At 40.9% G+C, this 22,358-nt stretch overlaps 1 protein-coding gene across 6 annotated transcripts in view; it reads left to right on the forward strand.

Annotated features, from left to right (window-relative positions):
- The window catches only part of FGF14 (fibroblast growth factor 14), an 849,823-nt gene that overhangs the window by 619,526 nt on the left and 207,939 nt on the right, over positions 1 to 22,358 (forward strand). Inside the window, exon 1 of one of the 6 annotated variants that reach the window (XM_002713014.6) lies at positions 8,440 to 9,215. The exons of the other annotated variants lie outside the window; for them this stretch is intronic. Coding sequence (XP_002713060.1) covers positions 9,023 to 9,215 — 193 coding nt within the window. The 5' untranslated portion in view covers positions 8,440 to 9,022. Of the gene's footprint in view, positions 1 to 8,439; positions 9,216 to 22,358 lie in introns of those variants that run through there. 6 annotated transcript variants of the gene reach the window in all.

A 22,358-nucleotide genomic window follows, 5' to 3' on the forward strand; every position in this document is an offset into this window, starting at 1 on the left:
TTCTAGTTAATTATTATCTAGAAAAATTTCCTAAGTGAATTTGAGATAGAGTCTATACTCTTTAGGTAGTGATGCAAACAGATTTCAAAGAGAATGGAACTAGGAGGCTGCAAGTCAGTTATCTCTGGAAATCACTCATACTTCATAATGCTAGCAATCACTAATGCTTCCTTGGACAGTGTCAGTCATATAGGTATTCAGATGCCTACATTGTGTATAGATTCACATTTATAAATGTATTTAACCCAAAAATGATCAATGCAAAGAAAACAATCACAATCCAGAGCTCTTAATTCCTATAAAAATGGCCATTCCAGTAATCACTGGATGCAAAATGGTTATGGTGTCAAATATATGATTATAGCACCTCTACACACTTAATTTTTGCTTTGAGATGATAAATAAATATTTTCCAAATCATCTTGGGAATTTTTTTTTTGTGTTGAAATATTCAATACTCTTTAAAAACCCATTGTTCAATCCTTAAAAATTGATGGTATCGGCCGGCATCGCGGCTCACTTGGCTAATCCTCCACCTGTGGTGCCGGCACCCTACGTTCTAGTCCTGGTTGGGGCGCCGGATTCTATCCCGGTTGCTCCTCTTCCAGTCCAGCTCTCTGCTGTGACCCGGGAAGTCAGTGGAGGATGGCCGAAGTGTTTGGGTCCTGCACCCACATGGGAGACCAGGAGGAAGCGGTGGCGGCCATTTGGGGAGTGAACCAATGGAAAAAGGAAGACCTTTCTCTCTGTCTCTCTCTCTCTCACTGTCTGGCTCTGCCTGTCCAAAAAAAAAAAAAAATGATGATATCATCACCCATAACTGATTCAGAATAAGAAATGACAAGTCAATAGTCACAGCTGTGAAAAAGAATGCACATTCACTTTAATGTAGAAGGCTGGAAACCACTGAGAATATTTTTCCAACTTATTAACCAGATTTAGATAATACACTATATTTGTAAAGCTAAACCATCTGCTAGTATCAATCTGGTATTGCTTCTATAGGGGAAAATGTTCACAAGTTTTTGGTACCAGTAATTTCCATTTTTTCTTTATTGAATCAAAATATTAAGCAACAATAAAATTCCTTCCAGGTTTTTTAATAGATGGAAATCTGTTGCCTGCTAGAAATAAATATATCCAGCAGAATTAATTGACAAGACTGTTATGGCATCAATGCCATCACTTAGTTCTTGAAAATATAATTTAAAATATGCTATTGTTTATTTTGATTATCCTTTGAATCTAAATAAAGGTCAATAATACCTTCACAGAAAAAATAGAATATGATTTTGAACTCTAACTGTAATGAGTTAATAAGCATTCAATCATAATTAACAAGTTGAATATTACTTTCTGATATTCTCCTAAATGAGTAAAATAGAAAAAGAGACATTGGTATTGATTACATTTCTGGAAGTATCTCAAAATGTTTCTGAATAAGACCTATTTATCCAGGCCTAGGCTGACAACAAATGCCAATATATTCTCTTTAATCCTACTCAAACTCACCCCAAATTAGTTTGTCACAATTTAACTGTGGAAAATACTGTTGGATTCTCCTATTTGATCCTTAATTTAGAAGATTATCTTTAAATGTCAAAAGTGATCAACGCAAAGAAAGTGATGTGTCAAAATGGAATGAGTTATTCACTGTAGGATGAACAGAAAATATTTGGTGCCTATTTATTTCACCCTATGTACTGCTCCAATTCAGACACACTGTTAGGTAAAGGACTTAAAATAACAACAGCAAAAAGATATGTTTCAGATTAAAATCTTTTTTCACCAAATCACATGTTGTTTAACCAAAACACAGAGTGTAACAGAGTTAACGAGTACAACAGACATGTATAGACTTATATAATGCCATTATAGTATATTTCATTGATACTAACATGTGAGTATTTCTGAGGCATAAACATCCCTGAAATTTTATGAATATTTTGATCTATGGAATTACATAGTTTAATAAAGAATATTTTTTCTTTTATGTGGTACCTAAATAATGGTGCATTTCAAAAATTAATTATTTGTTATATTTCATGAATTTTAGAAAGTTGAAATAGCAGCTCTGGAAATATGAGAAATGAGAGAAAATATATTGGTATTTTGGGAAACATCTAAAGAAATAGAATTTAATGGAGACATGAATATACAAAATAGAAATGAATATACAAAATATGTGGTGTATTATATTTATTTGAAGAAATAACAACAACAATTGTGTACTTTTTCATTAAGCCATATGAAAATTTATCTGTCTGCACCTCAAGAATTTACACACAAAATCACCTGGAACATCATAAAACTAGGAAGGCAATCAGGAAAGCTCCTTTATTCAAGAAACCAATATCAATTAGGATGTTTCTTGTTTATATGCCATCTTCATCCAGGGTTAACTTAGTTTTATATTTATAAATCTAGAAAATATGTCCACCTGGTTTCCAATTCTATGATGAATTAGATACAGCAAATTTTAAAGGGAAAATATTGTCAATTTGGAATCTGCAAGCAGAGAGAAAAACGTGTGTGTATGCAAGTGTTTGTGTGTAAGGGAGGTGAATTGCAAAGATCAGTAGAAAAGTTTTCTGTGATTCTAGTGGAATGAGTCTCACATCCTCAGTAAGCCCTGCTGGAATACAAAACTCAAACTACATGTCATGTCACGTTGAGCCTAAGCCATCAAGCATACACTAAATACTCTCTCTATATCCCATTTATGGTGTTGAGATTGTGTGTAATCCAGACGGAATCTTAGATGCCTTTATGCTTAAAGAGATCAAGCACCATGGCATAATTCATCCTTGACAGACAAAGCTAGGTTAGACTTTCTGTTCTTATTTAGTATTAACACCTGTCTGTCCATGTATCCGACTTTTAATTCTTTCAACAAATAAATATTTATTGAACACTTGCTTTGCCTGGCACCATTTTAAAAACAGAATATGTGGCAGGAAACAAAGATAGATTAAATCTCTATGCTTGTAGGCTTACATTTTGAAAGAGGAAAGCAGCTCAAATGAAAAAAACTGCATAGAAATTTTACAAGTTTTATATACTACATAAACCATAGGGCAGGGAAATACAAGAGAACTGCCTATACTTGTAGGTTGTGATATTTTTATTATTATTTATTTTAGAAGCAGAGAGGGAAATATTTATTGCATTCACTACCCCAGAAGTTCACTATCCAAATTCCTTCAACAGCCAAGGTTGGGCTAAGCTAAAGCTGAAAACTAGAAACTCATTCCAGTTCTCCCATGTGGATGAAAGGGACTCCAGGATTGGCACAGGTGAAAAGTTAGAAGTGGGAGCTAAGTCAAGAGTCAAACCCAAACTCTTCCATATGGAACATTGCTTCTTTACTGGCACTTTAACAGCTAAGCCAAACACCTGCCCTTAGTTGATTTTCAATAGATTCTTTAATGAATATGTGAAGAATGCATGAAAGAGATGAAAGTCAGGTGGAATAGCAAATATAAAAGTCCTGCTATAAGAAAATGCCTGGTAGGTTAGGGAACAGCAAGCAACGAGTGAAGGGGGAGAAATAAAGATGATGGCAGAGAACAAGTGCAGGCAGAGGTGGGACACAAATCAAACATGACATTGTGGGCCACTGTGAGGACTTTGGTTTCTATTGAGGTGTAGGATTATGAACAGAGCTATGATACAATTTGATTTTATCTTGAACCCTTTGGCCACAGTGGTGTTGAGATCATACCAATAAATGTGAAGGTGAATTCAAGGAGACTGATCAGCTTGCTGTTGTGACATCCAAAAGATGACAGTAATTGATAAGTAGCAGTATGAATGATGAGAATGATCATATTTTATACATATTTTGAAAATGGAGTGAGTAATTCTTGTACCACTGTAAATGGAATGTTAAATAAAAGAATGAGTTAATTCAATTCCAAAGTTTTTTTGCCTAAGGAACGAGAATGGAGTTTCCATTCCAGAGGTGACAAAGATTGGAAGAAAAACAAGTTTAAAAAGGAAGAACAGTGGTACAGTTTGGGCCACATTAAGTATGAAATACCAATTACACATCTTTGTAGAAATGTCCATCTATCTGTCTCTTCTTTTAACAAGTATTAAATGTTAATGAAAGCATTTTTGGAAGTGTGTAAAAGTGATGCTCAATTTGACATTAGTTGGAGGTATTAGTGGTTTTGTGGGAAGTGAGAATTTTCACAGAAGACATCCAGACTGACACCTGGACTATAAGTTACATGAGGACAGAATCAAAGGCTTTATATTTATTTGTGATTTACAAATCTGTTGGGTCACTTAGTATGTAGATACTCAACAGACATGATCACTGCACAAATGAATGGCTAAGTAATGCAGGATTAGGTGATTATCATCAGTTACTGTTTATTGAATTTACACTATGGTATAGTCTTCAGAAACATCTGCAGAAAACGCATGCAATGAAAAACTGTAGGCATTTAAAAATGTTTTGCCCCAAAATAAACATATTTAAATTCTGCTTTCCACTTTCTGAATTGCTCACATATAGGCCAGACCCTGCTCTAAGAGATTTCCATGCATGTTATCACTTAATTCTCATATCAACATTATTGCATTATTATGGCAATTTTATAGAAGAAGAACTGAGGTTTAGATGGGTTAAATGAATTACACAATAACATATGGTCAAGCCTATGTTTACTTATTCCAATGGAGGGTCTTAGCCTTTGCTTTCTATTACCAAGAAGGGTATATGGAAAAGGCAATAAAATGTTACCAGAAGAGGGAAAAACATGTGCAAAGCTGGATGGTCAAAGGGACCATGATCTACAAGCACAAGGAAGGAGTGGACTAGTGACCTCCCAACAAGCTGATGTTTGTTGGTTACTTTATGATTCAGAAATAGTTGCTCATAATAATTCCTAAGAGGTATGGTTTTTGTTAGCAGTATTCAGTACATGGGGAAATAAGCTTACAGTGCTAAGTTTATGAATCTAGTGAATAAAGATTTGGTTGTCTTTCATCAAAACCACAAATAATTCTTATATTTCTGATATTTAAAATTTGGTCATGTATTCATTGAGAGAGTGAGGAAATAGATACAGGAATATAGATGAGGAATATAGATGCATGTATACATATATATGCACGATAGACATCTACAAAACATGAAGTTGGAGAGAATTTACAAGATAGAAATGAGTGATTTGACATTGATAAAAACAATTCTCCTCTGGTGAGCACCTGGGATGTGTCAAGACCTGTTGTAGTCTTTACATTTATTTATCAGATCTAATCTCACGACAGTTGAAAAGTAACTTCTGCTGTCATTTCAGTTCTAGTGAGGACGAAATTGAGAAAGAACTAAAACACCTTAGAGAGATCATCATAGAGCCAGGAAGTTGCAGAGTCAAGCAATGAGCCGAGAGTTTTGGAAATCAGAGTTTGGCTTCCTAACAGCTTGATGAGGAGCTATGCCATCCGGGCACGGCATCATTTTTGTGTGTCCTTGTAAAGTCAAAGTTGAAGTTAGCATGTCTGGGGAGGTTCTAACGGGTAAGAAGTTCTCTCTGAAGGACCGTGAGGCTTGGGTTCCTGTTCACCCGCCCTCAGTCTCTTCCCCTCCTCTCTTTCCACCCTCTTTTATCACAGCTTAAGACAGCAGATGGCTCTCTTGCGTTTTCTTTCACTCACCTCTGTCTGTAAACAACTAAATAGCGTTTTGGGGAGGGAAGAGGAAGACGTAAGGATTCAACGACAAGACCTTGATTATCTCGAGGCTCCCCCGTCGCCAAGCTTAAAGTAGGAAAAGACAGAATAGAAAAGGGCGCCTGAGGCTCCCGGAATTTGCCGCCTAAGAAGACTCCGTTCAGGCGATGTGCGGGGCGGGGGAATCAGACCAGCAAGAAAGCACGATATTTCGTGGTTGTGGAAAAGCGGAAAGGCTCAGGGCTGCAAGGTGTGCTATTAATGTCAGTGGAAGATATGAGGATTAATTTTCTTTCCATAGTGGGGGTGGGCTGGAGGTGGGGCGCAGGCAGTAGAAAACCGCGTTTTAAGGCGAAGACTCTCCCAAACCCTCATAGCCTGCGGTCCTGATTGTCCTTGGACCTTGGCATGGGTCTGGAGAGTTGCGGAGAAACAGGGCCCCTGTCCGTGGTGCTGAATCCCAGGTCTGAAGGGAGGGATCTGAAGAAGGCAAACCAGGGACCTCCCTAATTGGTCAATCCAAGGATTTGGGGGCAAAGTCTGTGCAATATAAGAAAAGACCTGGAAAGGAAAGAATTAACACAGCTATAACAACAAGAAAGCTAATATCTTTCTTTTAAAATTATAATAGTGGCCACACACATCCAAAGGCTTCAAACACCCTTAAAAACAACCTGGGTTTGTTGGTTGGTAGAGTTGTGCTAGACTTAAGACTTCACCATACCTAGCATTTTACTTCTTTGCAAAACTCACTCTCAGAATCTTCAGATAAACCTGTTTGGTGTTATCATAAAGAAATTCAGAAATTCCAGCCTACAACTACTGACATGTCCAAATGGCCTATCTTCCAGCAATGGAATTTCTGAGTAGTGACTATGGATATTCAGTGGGACTGATTTCAGGGAATTTAGAAAAACATACACACTTTAATAGCCATTTTATTTGGTATACCCATCTCTCTATAAATGGCCTTTCCTTTTGAAGAAGAGACATGGCTACACAGCATGAATACACACTCCTGAAAATGGAATAACAAAGACTCAGGAAACAGTAAATCAAGGTAAAGTGGAGCAAAGTAATGGGAATATGCCCTTTATCTCATGGGTGGTTAGGGATCACAAATTCGTGGCAAAATTCCTCTGATATTTCCCCTTTAATAATGTGATAATTTGCAGATGGAACATAAGCAAATGGAGAAGATGAAACTTGACAATTTGTTGTTTAATTCTCAATATAACCTACTGCTATGTGCCTTGGACTTAAATCTGCACACTCCCCTTACATTAACTTCTCTTCCCTAAGGGAGACTTGTTAGTAAACATGGAGTAACACGTAATGAATAGCAGCTGGGCAGTAATTGCTTCCATGGAGAGGTGGTGGGTGAGCTGTGCAGAGCTGAAGGCATCCAGCCTTCCCACAGGCAGCCCTTGGCTGTGCTGTTCCCACTTGCCTGGTGGTGAGTCTTTGTGGTACTTCACTGCCTGTTCTTGAGACAAAGAAAAAGTCTGTTTGGGTTCAGAACTGTTCCCAGGGCCTCCAGCGTAGTGTGCCTCCCCTCTCTCCAGTCCTGCAGCTGTCCCTGCAGCAAATGTTTACAAGTCTCTTGGTTACCAAATGCATCTTCTCTCCTCATCTTCACATTGGATTGTGAGAACCCCAGGGTTTGCATTCCTTTTTCTTTACCTTGCAATGAGGATAAGCACAACAGGGTGAAGGGAAGGGGGGCCGGAAGCAAGCAGCTTGGGGAAAGACCTGCACTTGGTTCTGTCACCCTCATGTATCCTAGAAACCACAGATCTGTGTCAATCCAAGCATGAAGTGTTTCTCTTTCAACCTCCTTTTCCCTAGTGCCTTCCAAACCTTCTCTTCCCCTTGCACCTCCATGTTTGCAGTTATCCAAGACAGAACACTGTCAAGTCACAGACAGGAAATCAACGGGAGGAGGTAGCAGCTGTGATATTTGAATTTCAGACACAGTGCATATATGGCTTTGCTCCCTGACCTGGCTTCTCCAACCAGGGTCGACCAAAAGTCAGCTGTTCAGATCAGTCTCTTCTCTGATTTTGCTGTCGTAGGAAGACCATGACACCCTCCTCTCCCCCTAATATTTCTGCCCTGACTTCAACAACCTTCTGAGCTTTTCTCCTATCCAGCTGCTGCGGGAGATCCGGGAACGGGGGTGGGGGGGGTGGGGTGGGGTCTTTCCAGACACATCATCCTCCTTGGCCCTATTCCTCCCTTTGGCTCCGTATTGACATTTCAAAACGACAAACCTGCCCTTCCCGGCAGTGGAAGAGGAGTCCAGCAAGTTTGGGTGGAGTAGGAGACGAGTAGAGGCGACTCCCTTTTCAGGACACACTCTCCTCTTCCTGAGGTGGGGAGGCTTGGGTGCTGAAGGGATGGGCCAGGGCAAGGGGGCGGGAACCACCTCGCCCTCCTGCCGCCGCTGCGCAGAGCTCCTGTGGACCAGGAGCCACGTTGAGAGCTAGAAGCCCCCATGAGCGGTGAAGCCTCAGGAACCAGCGAGTGTCACCCGAGAAAAAGCGCACCGAGATCTCTTCAATTCCACCTGCTCTGGCACAGTCTGTTTGCACCCCGCCCCCTGCAATTCGTTTTAGCTAGTATTATTATTTTTTTAAAAATCACTATTAGATATACCTTTTTTTTTTCTTTCTGAAGAGATCCACAGGAGGGGACCACTGAGGTGGTGGGGGTGCAGTGGGCTGGGCACGGAGCGCTCTGATTAGAGATCTCGGGGGAGAGGACTGCTCTCTCCAGATGCTGATTTCCAAAGCACTTGACAATCACCGGCAGAAGCCGCCAGCGGGCGGCGGCGGCGGCGGCACCTGCCCAGGGGCAGCTCGAGCAGGGCGTTGAGTCCTGTTCAGCTCGCCCTGGACCGACCGACGTGCTGAGACCCTGTCTGGACCTGCCCTGCCTCTTGTGCCCAGGCGGAGGCGACCGGCCCTACCTCCCGCCTGGGAGGCGGGCAGGGAAGAAAGGCAGAGCGAGTGGCATTGGCGACCCCCGGGAGGGCTCCGGCGACGTGCGGTGACCGGCAGCGCCCGCAGCTGCAAACCCGCTCTCCGTTCGGACGCAGCCGGGCGGCGGCGGCCACGACCTCCGGCTCCCCAGGCTCGCCCCGCGGCGCCCCGGGCGCACCTGCGGACAGGGCGATGGGTCCTAGTCGGGACTGAGCGCCCCTACCCGTCTCCCCAAGAGCGCTGGACTCTGCCTCCGCTTCCCAGAGGGCAAGCCGCGGCCTGCGCCGCCCCTGTCCCCCCTCGGGGTCCCTTCTTCGGTCCCTGCCTCCCCGGGACCCACTCCTTGGGCCACCATGGCCGCGGCCATCGCCAGCGGCTTGATCCGCCAGAAGCGGCAGGCGCGGGAGCAGCACTGGGACCGGCCGTCGGCCAGCAGGAGGCGGAGCAGCCCCAGCAAGAACCGCGGGCTGTGCAACGGCAACCTGGTGGATATCTTCTCCAAAGTGCGCATCTTCGGCCTCAAGAAGCGCAGGTTGCGGCGCCAAGGTCTGTGTGGGTCCCTGTCCGGAGACGCGCCCACAAGTCTCCCGGTTCCCCTCGCTCCGGCTCTCCGGTCTCCCCCTCCCCAAGCCCCCGCCCAGGTCCCCCTTCTGAGCGCCCCGAGCGCCTGCCGCGGGCAACCTGTGGCCGCGCACAACTCAGCCAGCCTGGCTGGGAGCCGGCAAGTTGGGCCGTTCCTGGCCGGCGGGCGCTCGCTCCCGGAGCCTCCTACGGGCTGGACTGGGGAATCTTCGCCCCGGAAATCTTGGCTTCCCTGGCGACCGGAGACCCCGGGGAAGAGTGGTGATGCCCGCCGGTGCCAGCAGCGCTGAGCCGGGGTGTGCGGGAGCTGGGGGCTGAGACTCCCCAGGAAGCTGGTTGGCCATCAGCGCTGCAAAGCCCACAGACCCAAATCGGCCTGGGGAGGGGGGTCCGCGAGTCACAGAATGAGCCCACACTGGGAGGGAGCTGGGATGTAATTGAAAACCCAGTGAATTGTGTCGGGCAAAGGAAGCGGTTACCACAGAAACGTGACCACAACAATCACCTTCCATAGGGGTTTTTGTTGTTGTTGGTGGTGGTGGTGGTTTGGTTTGGTTTGGTTTGACACTCAACTGGCACCCAGCATGACCTTTGGCTGCCTTTAGAATGTCAGGGTGTGAGAAGGCAAGCGTGGAGCAGCAGCCCGGGGCTGGTGCTCTGGTCCCTCTCTGTCTGAGCTGTTCCCTGCTCAGGGAGCCCATTTGGCGAGCCCCTGGGGTTCTGAGGAAGACTTGGGTGTTGCTAGCTTTTCCTAACAAAGTGGGCTTGGCAGGAAACACTGGAGCACATATTTACGTTAATGGGACTATCTGTTTGCCCAGCACATTTTATTCTGGTGCCAGCTGTGTTTGTTTGAAATGCCCTGTTGTTGCAAAGACTGGGAGCAGAGCTGACGCTGTGCGTGTGTTCCTAGGTGAGTGTGTGTGTGTGCACACACGTACAAATTTACCACCCAAAGTTGCAAGCTGATTTGTGTGTGTGTGTGTGTGTTTAAGCTTATGATAAATCCTTGAGGACAATCATTCATTGTCACAGTAAGGGATTGGAGACTACTTGTTCTCAGGTCAAGCTTAAAAGACAAACATCTGCGAGAAATCAGAGTGCATAAATGTAATTGGGGGAGTTTCTTGATGTAGAATACAGGGACAATTATTTTTTCAGACTAATGTAGAATCTATTAAGACAAGTGGCTTTTAATCTTCCACTTTAGCCTAGAGCCTTTTCCTGCACACCTTTGTGTAAGGAGAACGACTGGACTGTTGGCAATCATTGCTGATAGACACATGGACCCTCGTTGGATGACTTAAATTGTTTCTTGCTCCCCTTGTTGCATCAGATTATCTTTCCTTTACAATTTTCACAAAGCAAAGCTCTTGAGTTTCCTGTCGACTTAGTGTAAATAAGCACATGATCTTTTACATAAGCTTGTTTTAATATAAACAATGATTAAAACTCATTATGTGTGTTCTTTAGACATGTAGCCAGCCGCCTCTTTCCTAAATGTGGCGTTCAGCGTTTTCTGTCGTGTTGGATGATGGAAGAGGATGTGGTTTGCACTTAGTGAATTTTAAGATGGGGCATGCTGCTCTCCAGCATGGACAGACACCTGAGCTTCCTAACCGGCTGTTTCTCCATTTTCAACCCGACTGCTCTCTTGGTATTCATGAGTTTGGAGTGATCTGCATGCCTCAGTAATCTGTAAGAAAAATACATTTGGGGTCACTTGTGCTACCTTATTTTTGGCTGGAAAATGGAAAGAATATAGGTTAGAAGGAAATTTCATCAGAATGTTTTCTTTTATTCTCCTTGTGTTGCTAGTACAAAAAGAAATATATTCTTTAATGAAGAAAATATGGTTATAGTTCCTGAGAATCAGATAGGAATTAATTTAATAGTATTAGTAATTTTAAGCCAAACAAGTAAGAAAATTTCATAGGTATAATTTATACATTTATATATAATAATATGATTCTATATTATTACATATAAATACATATAACTATTTGATCATTTAATTACATATTATCTGGGTTAATAATTTTAAAATACTTACCTTTTTCTTATTTGCTGCTTGCATACCAATTGCCCCAGAAAATTTTCAAAGCCTACTTTGTTAAAGATGCAGCCTTTATGTGTGACAGTTTTATGTATCTTTATATTTGAAAACAATTAACTTGACAATTAATTACTAAATCTTTAAAAGATGGCAGGGCTTGTTGCAAGAATCCTATGTGGAGCAGTGGGGAGATCAGATGAAGTTCCCATATGTCATTGCATGTGCAAAGGAACAAATTAATCTGAGACCATAAAATTCAAAGTCTCATAAAACGTTGAAGGGCTGAGGTGGAGAAGTGTGGAGGCAAGGGTGGTGGTGACAGGCATCAAATTAGGTGAAGAGGTTGAGGGGGCCTCAAAGAGGTCTACAGGTTGACAGCTGACATCTGAGGGGCATGCAGGGGTTTTAAGGGCAGGTGGAGAGAGCAGTGTGTGCTAAGCTCTTGAGGTGGGAAGATCCACCCATTGGAAGAAGCAAAAGAGGTGCAGAGATTTTAAGTGCACTGTCAAGAGGGATACATTTTGACATGTTTGCACATAGTAAAGAGTCGCTCCACATTTTGTTTGGTGGAAGGGTAATATAGTTTTCTTCAATGTAGGAATATTTTTCTGTTCAATATTCTAGGACATAGCAATCTGTTTAATGTAAACAGTATTAATGTTTAATATAAAGAGTATTGACTTGGAGCACCAACTCCGCACCTCCATCACCTCTATATTGTTACGAGGGTGATTTTGTATCAGTTGACTTGCTCTTGTGGTAGATGAGGTTGGCAAGGTGGCTCATGGGGTGGACACCAACTTAACCTCATTTCCACATTCATCTCACTTTACCCTCTCTAGCTCCATAGAGTAACCACACCTGAGCATTCCCCATGTGCTTCCAGCCCCTGTGGTGTTGTGTTTTATTGTGTGCCTGGAAACTTCTCCCCACTCTATCTCCACCTGTTGAAATCATCCCGTTTTTGAAAGTCCTGAGAAAATGCCACCTCCTCTGAGAGACATCCTTCACTGCATGGGATTAAAAATAACTCCCCAGTGGTATCAAATGTGCCATTATTTTTTTATGTCTGTTAATAATTACTTCACACAAATGCAGTTGATTGTAGTTAAGAAGCCAAGTCTGTGTTCTCTGCATCTTTTTAGGCTCTGGTTGCTCAATGTTGCCCTTGAATTGGAGTGAAATAAAAAAAGTCAACAGGCTTCAACAGTCCTTGAACCACAGGGCTCTAGCTAAATCATTTTAAATAGAAATAACTTCTCAAATTTTCAGACCTTTCTCCTTTCCCCAAATAACTATATATAACTTACCCCCTTTAAAAGGGATTAGAGGGTGGTTACATATTTGTGATTCACAAGAATGAAAAATATTACCAAATTAATTTTGATGCTTAAATAATGCATGAAAGTGCATATTTAGGATATGTGATAATTTAGCTAAAGAAAGGAACACACAAGAAAAGGAGCACTTTGCAAACAGTTTTATTATTTGGAATCTTAAGATGAAAATTAAAATAGAAACTGAGTGCAGTGATATTTAATGAACATGTTATCCTAAAAGTGTTATATTTTTATTATGAATTTTTAAACCAAACAAGAGCCTTTCTTACTTACAAGATAATTACTTTTCAAAATCTTTGGTGTGGCAAATACAATGTTTTATTGAACATTTACTTTCTGGGGGACTATGCTTAGAGGAGCGATGGCATTGTGTGCCATGCATGTTTAATTAGTTGTTGTGTGGGTTTCTTACTAACATATCTTACCTAAAATAAATTTCACAGTGTCATAGAAATAAGGAATGAAAAATGAGCTACTTAAAATATTTTCAAGTTGATCTGTAACATAAGAAGCATAAATGTGTGTGCATCCGTATGAACAAAAGGCTTTGCTCCAGTGTGATAGTGAAAGCCATCACTTACCCAAAGCAATGAAAAAAGGCCCCTCCTCTTTACAATGTCCTATGCAGGAAGTGTTTACCCTCTCAGAGAACAAGCTACAGCAAGTAGTAACAAAGCAACCATGTTTTCTGTGCCACTGTTTCCAAATGGTTCTCTGGTACATGATCCTTAGGCTACCTACTTATGTTAGCTGTTGAATACAGCCAAGCAAGATAACATTTTTCTTTCCTCTCTGAAGTATCAGTTTGTTTTTTTTTTCCTTTTGGATTTTTTTTTCTAAGACCAAGTCTGTGAGAATCTTCCTACACATCTTTTCATAGTATCTGTTAATTTACTGTTAATCAGAATTTTATGTTTTGTTTAGTTGTATTAAGGTCAGATAAAATTATACTAGTTCTAAATTGAAATGTCTAGTTTTTTTTTTTTTTTTTTGGTTTTGTTTTAAAGATTTATTGTATTCATTTGAAAGGCAGAGTTACAGAGAGGAAGAAAGAGAGAGGGAGAAAGAGAAGCATAGATCAATTTTCCACCTGTTTGTTCACTCTGTGGGTGGCCAGAATGGCCAGGGTTAGGCTGGGCTGGTGCCAGGAGCCTGGGGTTTCATCCAGGTCTCCATGTGGGTTCGAGGGGCCCAACCACTTTGTCCATCTTCTGTTGCTTTCCCAGGTGCATTAGCAGGGAGCTGGATTGGAGGTGGTGCAGCCAGGCTCTCACTGGCCCCCATACAGAATGCCTGTATCATAGGCAGTGGCTTAAACCACTATGCCACAATCCTGGAACCTCTGGTTTCTTTTTAATGTAGAATATATAATTGTAGTTTCTAAGGGAGATATCATATTAGTATTATTGAATTGGCAAATGAAGCAAAGTTAAAAACCAAAGTCCTTTATATTATTTGCTTAGCTATTTTTCCCTCTTGACTTAATTGTTATGATTTTAACATTCTGCTTTTTTCTGTATGGCTTTGAAAACGGTTAGTACTGCAGTGGTACAATAAATTTTTAGAGTGGCACGATGAGTAAAGTGTTAAATAGCTACTAATTTAGGTAAGATGTAATGAGGATTAAACATGATGATTTGCTTTGGGTTGAGTTATAGGCATAGATTGAGTTGAGTTAAATATACTAAGAAAATATTTGGTACTTCCTGGCCAACTGGTGAAGAAATTCTGCAACATTTTCTGAAAGTAGTTTTCAGAGGCACTAGACTGCCTGTCTGTGCTCTCTCTACCCCTGAGGTTACCATAATAAATCACAGACTTCATTTGATCAGGGAAATCATTAGTATAATTTGACATTTATCCTCAAATTTTGGTTGTTGTTAATTATTCCATTCTTTATAATGTTACTATGAGAATAATTGTTTTCAAACTAAACATGAACCTCTTCTCCCTTCATGGAAAATTATGTCTTATAAATTATATTTATCTTATTTTTTTAAATGGCAAATATTTAAAAGAAAAGGATTTTCAACCTGATTTGTTCATTTAGTTCTATAAAGCTAGGTTCTTTCTAGTTATACTATACATTATATCTCCCCAAATGATGAGAAACTTAACCAAAAAGGACTATGATATTAAGATACCAAAAATCTTATATTTTAAATAATGTTACTCATGTGCATGAATTTTAAAATATTTTATACAAAACTGGATTTATACTTAAATTGCATTTTTCAAAAAACCTTTTTGAAATACCCTCATATTTTAGCACCCACCAGCTAAATATAAAAGCCAGAATGATATAATCTCAGGTATGAAAAAAAATTAGAGAATTTAATGCAATGCAATTTAAAGGCAATGACAGTGTTGTCAGGAATAAAAGGTAACTAATTTACCAATTTTATCTACAGTGACCCCAACATTCATTTTAGAAAACATGACTGTGTCACTGTTTCTATGCCCTGGGATGTGAGAATAATTGTAGGGAGTAGGGGCAGTGAATTTGATGCAGTTTTAAACCACTTGATTGTAGTTACCACATTGTAACTCAGGGAAGAGTCTCTGGTCATAAAGCTATATTTTGTGAAATATTTTTAGGGAAGTGTGTTTCATTCTGTGTTTTCATATTTCTTTGATTAATAGCATCCCACTGGTTTGATCATAGGGGACAGCCACTTATAGTCCATGTCTAGGCAGTGCCTGGCACATAGCAAACCCTCCACAAGTTCATAAGAGAATGAATCATCCAGCATTTATCAGGATGACACCCTGTAGCAGTGACATAGAGTGACAGTGCAAAATAATGCATCCATAGAAATGGTTGTCATTGACTGTATACTTACAGCTATATTTAGCCATTTACCTACATGACACCTTCTCTGTGTATTGAATCCTTTTTCATCTTTACAGCAAGCCTATGTGGTAGGCATACTAGATTATATATACATTGATACACCAAATATTCATTTATGGGTAATGTATTAATATTATCCATCCATTTGTAAAATGAGAAATCTGAAGCAACAAAAGTTCTGTAAAATGCTCATACTCATACAGGTTAAGGAGTGGGATTGGATTAGATTGCCAAACTGACTCCAGAATCCTTGCTCTTAACAAATGCTCATTCTCTATTGCCACGTATTTTATTTTGTTATTTCAATTAGTTGAGATTCATCACCAATTCATAGCATAGGACATCGAGGCTCAAAGACTTCAAGTTTTGCAAAAAGACTTCTACCTACCAAATAACAGAGCCCAGATATCTAAAAAAGTCTCTGAACTTTTAAGTCCCCTGTCTTCAGAATCATCTGCAGACTGATCCCTTTATTCCTCTTTTGACAAACTTGGGGATGAACTCTTTGCATTCCAATATAATACCAAGGCCTCCTCAAGTTGAGCAGTGGATTCTCCATCCTTCTGAAAGACATCAGTCCAATCTCTTCCTTCCTCTTCTGCATTATAGAGTTTCTACGCCCTACTGCATTATTATCACCAGCATGTAAATATGCTGTAATCTCGTATATTTTTAAAATGTCCCCTTCTTGGATCATGCATCCCTCTCTTGCTACTGAACCAATTGTCTGTTATTGGTGAAATGCCTTAACAGAGAAATCACTAACTGCCCTTTTCCCATTCTCTCTGAATGTTTCCTAGGCAGTTTTCCACCCCCATCACAAAATTTCTCTTGCGAAGGTCACTGATAGTCAAATCAAAGTGTCTGTTTTTAGTCCTCATCCTATTTGTACAGCATTTGACATTTAAATTCCCCACAATAAAAATTAGTAATTTTTAGTATGATGTAGGTAAAGTTAGCATCAAAATACTTTCAAAACTGCTTTTTTTTTTGTTTCAGAGGTATAGAAAGAGCGACAGACAGGAAGAACTCCCACCTTAAATGTCTAGCTCACACCTTAAATGTCTTGGGCCAGGATCTCAGTCAGTCCATTCAACATGAGTGACAGAGACCCAACCACCTGAACCATAATCTGTTGCCTCCTATTTCATGCATTGGCAGGAAGCTGGAATTGGAAGCAGAGCCAGGACTTCAAACCAGGCACTCTGATATGGGTGCAGCTGTCTAAACCAGCATCCGAACCAGTAGGCAAACTCTCCCAAAGTATTTTAACCTAATAGTCACTCCACATGAACCTACATGTGATCATTTTTTCATATAGTCACCATACACCTGGATATCTAATTGAGTATGTTAACTGAGTATTACCATCATAGGAAATAATATTCTTCCAAGTAAGGTTTTCAGTTGGTACTAGAGTACCATAAGAAACCAATACTTGGTGTCTTCTTACTTGAAAGAATATCCTTTTCGTCACATGTGTTTGTATTTGGACTAAGTGACTTGTCCTCATAAAGTAGAGAGAAAATTCTGGATGGCCTTTAAACATTTTTAAATATTTATATTCAAATACAATTGATCACTGTTTCTCAAATTCATTAAATACTATCATAGCTAAAAAAGACCTTGGCAAATAAAAATATTGGTTAATTTGCTTACTGTCAAACATCAAACTCAAGTATTCTTTTGAAAGAAATGTCATAAAAAGAAAAGATCATTCCAGTGTTTCTTTTCTGTTTGTGGAATATTTTCACAGATCCATTTTCTCTTCATGTTGGTTTCGAAGGAACCAGTGAGACTTTTCTTCCAATGTAAGCATTGTTGATATGTTGTCTTCTGTACCTACCCATGATATGTAGATATATAATTACGAACTCTGCTGACAGAGTCAACTTTTTTACATTTATGTTTTGGATTTTCCTCTTTTATTTCCTGTCAGGATAACAAAGAGCTCCTAAGGTAGGAGAAATGGCAAAGAACTGACAGTTGGAGTGTAGGAATAAAATGGCAGGCAGAATGGTATTATCTCCTCTCAATTGGAGTTCAGGGATACATTGAAGAGTTGTGTTGTCTCCTCTTGTTCCATCTTCCCATGTGTCCTGTGACTGCTGGATTCAACAGCTACTACCTGAATACAGTACCTTTGTCAGGAAGCTTGAATGCTGGGTAGGGAGTTGCTGGTTTGTTTGTTTTCTTCAGAATATAGCAATTTTTTCTTTTTTGGAAAACATCTGAAACCTAGTCAGAAACTCATTATCTGATGTCTTTTTATTCCACCACATGCCTTATTTTATCTGTCTAAATTTCTGTAAATAATTCCTGCCTATCCTTAGAAACAGCATACCCTTTAAATATTTGTTCATGGACTTTTTTATACTTCTTACCATTTGGTCAACTTACAATTGTTTAACTATATTTATTTTTCTGCATAAGTAAATGCCACTGGCACCTTAATCACTTCTGTGACTTAGATTGTTCAATAATGACCTCATCTTTATTCCAGCAAATGAGATTGATGACTGTGTTTTTCATGAATAGAATGTAAAGCTAAGGCCAACCTTTATGGAGGGAATGCATCTGCTGTCTCTCTTCCCCCTGAAGAGAGGGCCTGACTTGAATGGATGGACAAATCTATATATGCAAGGCAGAAGTAGTTGTCTTGGCTTCATGCCTGACAGCTTAAAAAGAAAATGTAGGGAAAGCAATGAAACATCTTCACTGCATCTGCTAGGATCCAAGGTGCTGAATACCTCAGCTCATCCTTCTGACCACAGAAAGCGGGTGCTGGTACTTTTACTTTCATGGATGCACACAAGTGAAGTGCTTTCTCCAGGGACTCAGACTTGACAGAGGTGGTGTTTGAACTCAGGTCTGATTACAAGGTGCACATTTTTAGAATTCACTCAATAGGAGCTAAGTCATAGCAGAGGGCAGCACCTGGGTTCATGACTGTGCTGGGTAGAAGGGAACTGCAAGGTTCCTTCTGACACTGCTAAAAGTTCCGTGTTAGAGGATACTGGTTCCAGAGCAGCTCCTGTACCCCGTGATTTCCCACACTTGCTAGTCACCTTGCAGAGAGGTGCTGTCTCTGGCCTCGCCTCTACCTTTCCTTTTCTGTTCAATCTTAGGACAACAAGCTGCACAGAAGAGCAGAACCCAGGCACACCTATTTACCAACCTCTCACAGTTGTTTCCTTTGGGCCATGAGCCATCACAGAGTATGAGACAACGTGTTTCAGTAGGGTCTGGAGTGTTTCAGGTTACTTCAACTTTTTTTGTGTTTTGTATTTGTATTGTATTTTGCATTTGTATTTGTTTTGTATTTGTATGTTGTATTTGTATTTTGTATTTTGGAGAATTGCATAGAAGTCACTAAGATTTCCAGAATATGGCACTGATGAGCCAAACTTTGCTGTTCCCACGCTACTAACACGGAGCTGATGTCGTGTTCATCTTGGGAGACATCCCTGTTGTTTACATGCTCCCATGAGCGTTATCATTTTTACTTTCTGAGAACTTTATTATTAAACAGGTGAAATGAAGACCCATAATACAGCACTTTTTGCAGCTTCTGTACCAAGCAATCAGCCTAAAGGAAAATGTTCTTTGTATGAGTGTTTCTTTTCCCTGTGATCATGGCAGTGAGTTCACAACGTGAGTATTCCTAAGTAACTCACTTTTTACAAAAGGAAAAGGCATTTTGCAGCATCATAGATTTTAAAACAGTAACTGTCATCATAGTTGCCTGACTTCATACTGTGGTTTCTTTACAAAAAATATATTTTTTACACAATTTTCATTTCTGTCTTCTGAGGGAAGTGTGTGTTTTTCCTGTATATATGAAATTTGGCACTGCTCCTTCCACACACGTTGTCGCTGTTACTTACAACTGCCCTTGTCACAGTCCACACTTCACACAGCCGTCCCTCTGTGGTACAATGGGTCCTGGGAGGACCACTGGACAAAGACACTGGAGCCTTGGGACATCACTGCTGGGAGTTGACCGGAAACTTGGTAAAATGCAGAGAGCTATATGCAATGAGTAGGTTGCACAGGGTGATTCAGAAGACACCCTTTGGTGTTAAATTCTTTTGTGCACTCGCTTAGAGACGTCCATGGCTAGGTCTTAGGAAATTGAGACAGCCCTACATCTTTGTCACAGGGACTCCTCTTACAGTGAGAGGCCATCTCCCGAGACAGCTGCTGTTCAGTGCCTGGGTCTTGTCCCCAGTTTAAACTCCAGCTCCTCACACTTCCCCACCCCTTTGCTTTACGATTTCCTATGGCTCCAGGTTTCCTGTTGACTATTCATCAAATATAGTCTGAAAATTGTTAGTTAATTGTTCATGCATATTTTTATACATTCTGGTTCCTATGGTTCAGGATCCAAATAATTGCAATCCCATCCAACGTTTATCTGGGTGGTAATAGTAGCTAATGGTGTTCTTAGCTGAGTGTGTTATGTCTGTAAATAAAAAGATGAGTGTGATGCATGCTATACAAAACAGGTGAGACATAAGGCATAAAAACTAAGTATATTCAGCCAAATTCATGTAATTATATTTGATGTGCCAGGCCTTCCCCTTCCCCTGTAGTCACCTTGTTCTATGGACAGGTGTACAAAAGATACAATCCTCCCATATTCCCAGATGTGAATATTGAGACAGGAAAAAAAGAAGCCTAATCACTTCTTTACTAAAAGTCAGTTTAATGCCTCCCAATAAATACTTAAACAACTTGGTTCTTCTAAACACCTTTGTTTGCTTTACCTTAAGTAATCCTCATTATGTCCTCTAGAGGTGGAATCTGCACAGGACAGTTTTTTAAAAAAACATTACAGCTTGGGTACATATGACCCAGGCATATAAGGTGCCAAGTTACCACCCATGTAAAAAGAATGGAGCTTCCCTGGGGAAACATGGAAACAATGGCGAGCCTGAAAAAGAGGTGCAACTGACTTGATCTACACACACACACACACACACACACACAGACACTTTAAACAGTTCATGGAAAATAGAATTAAAAGAGAAGGTTATTTTGGTGCAAAAAATGTGAAAATCCACACATAGATTTTTCATGATAAGCATTTTCTGTGAACTTCTCAAAGACTCCTCAGATATCACACCAACACTAATGCATGTAGTCCACAACCAGAATCTCCACAACCCTGGTGTGTGACTTTTGTGTCAAGGTGCCTCATTAGCAATTTCAAATCTTCATCTTAAAGCCCTAAGTTAGAATGAACATAATCTTCAAGAGCCACATATCATAGTCCTAAATTCCCACTAGAATGCATTTGAAAAACATGATAAAGAAAATAACTAAATAGAAAACTTGCAAAAGGTAATGTAAATGTCAACTTCAGATGGATTAGGAAAAGGATTGAGTTAACCAGTCACATTGATAGTAACAACAAGCTGTTATTGAAAAAGCAGTGCATAAGTGAGGTTTTCAATATTAAGAAGTCAAATAAGTCAAATAGTACTAAAGCTATTAGATTTGTATAAGTGCTGCTTTTGCATAAGATGGCCCAAGTCCTTGGACCCCTGCACCCATGCGGGAGACCCAGAAGAAGCTCCTGGCACCTGGCTTCAGATCAGCCCAGCTCCAACCTTTATGGTCATTTGGGGAGTAAACTAGCAGAGGGCAGACCTCTCTGTGTCTTCCTCCCTCTCTCTCTGTCTCTGTAATTCTGCCTTTCAAATAAATAAATAAATCTTTAAAAAAAAGTGCTGCTTTCGAAAGAAGACTAGACTAATGTATTTCTGATTAGCAATCAGTCAGGGACACTTCCAACTCTCAAAACCATGACATAATTTGGAGCAGGAAAAAAAAATCCCTTGGTAAAAATCTCAGTAAATGCTAATTTTCCTAGTGAACAAAATAATTAGAAGTCAAGAGGGGGGCGGCACTGTGACTCACTAGGCTAATTCTCCGCCTTGCAGCGCCGGCACACCAGGTTCTGGTCCTGGTCGGGGCACCGGATTCTGTCCAGGTTGCCCCCTTCCAGGCCAGCTCTCTGCTGTGGCCAGGGAGTGCAGTGGAGGATGGCCCAGGTGCTTGGGCCCTGCATCCCATGGGAGACCAGGATAAGTACCTACCTCCTGCCATCGGATCAGCGCGGTGCGCTGGCCACAGCGCGCCGGCCGCGGCGGCCATTGGAGGGTGAACCAACGGCAAAGAAGACCTTTCTCTCTGTCTCTCTCTTTCACTGTCCACTCTGCCTGTCAAAAAATAAAAAAAAAAAAAAGTCAAGAGGATTCCTTTATATCCTCAGGGAGTTAGTTATTCTGTGGTTATTAACACTTGGATCCAAGGTGATTCCATTAAGAGTGCACTGTGCCACACCGGGGATGGTTGTGTAGAAGCTTGGGCTGTGATGGGGATGGTGGTGAGTAATGGTGATGACATGTGTGAGAGAGGCAGTGCCTGATCCATAAGAAAAACAGATCTGGGGGACAGGTGCTGTGGTATGGTAGGTAAAGCCACCGCCTGCAGTGTCAGCATCCCATATGGGTGCCGGTTCGAGTCCTGTTTGCTCCACTTCCGATCCAGCTCTCAGCTATGGCCTGGGAAAGCAGTAGAAGATGACCCAAGTTCTTGGGCCCCTGCAGCCATGTGGGAGACTGGAAGAAGCTCCTGGCTCCTGGATACGGAACAACACAGTTCCAGCCATTGCGGCCAATTGAGGAGTGAACCAGCAGATGGAAGACCAATCTCTCTCTGCCTCTCCTTCTCTCTCTGTGTAACTCTGACTTTCAAATAAATAAATAAATCTTAGAAAAAAAAAGAAAAACCAATCTGGGCTATTTTCTTATGTTCACTTTTTCAGAATAAAACCCACTAGGCTTACC

Source organism: Oryctolagus cuniculus, chromosome 9, assembly GCF_051225735.1.
Source record: "Oryctolagus cuniculus isolate XC-2025 breed Fujian yellow rabbit chromosome 9, ASM5122573v1, whole genome shotgun sequence".
In the NCBI taxonomy this organism is placed as follows: Eukaryota; Metazoa; Chordata; class Mammalia; order Lagomorpha; family Leporidae; genus Oryctolagus; species Oryctolagus cuniculus.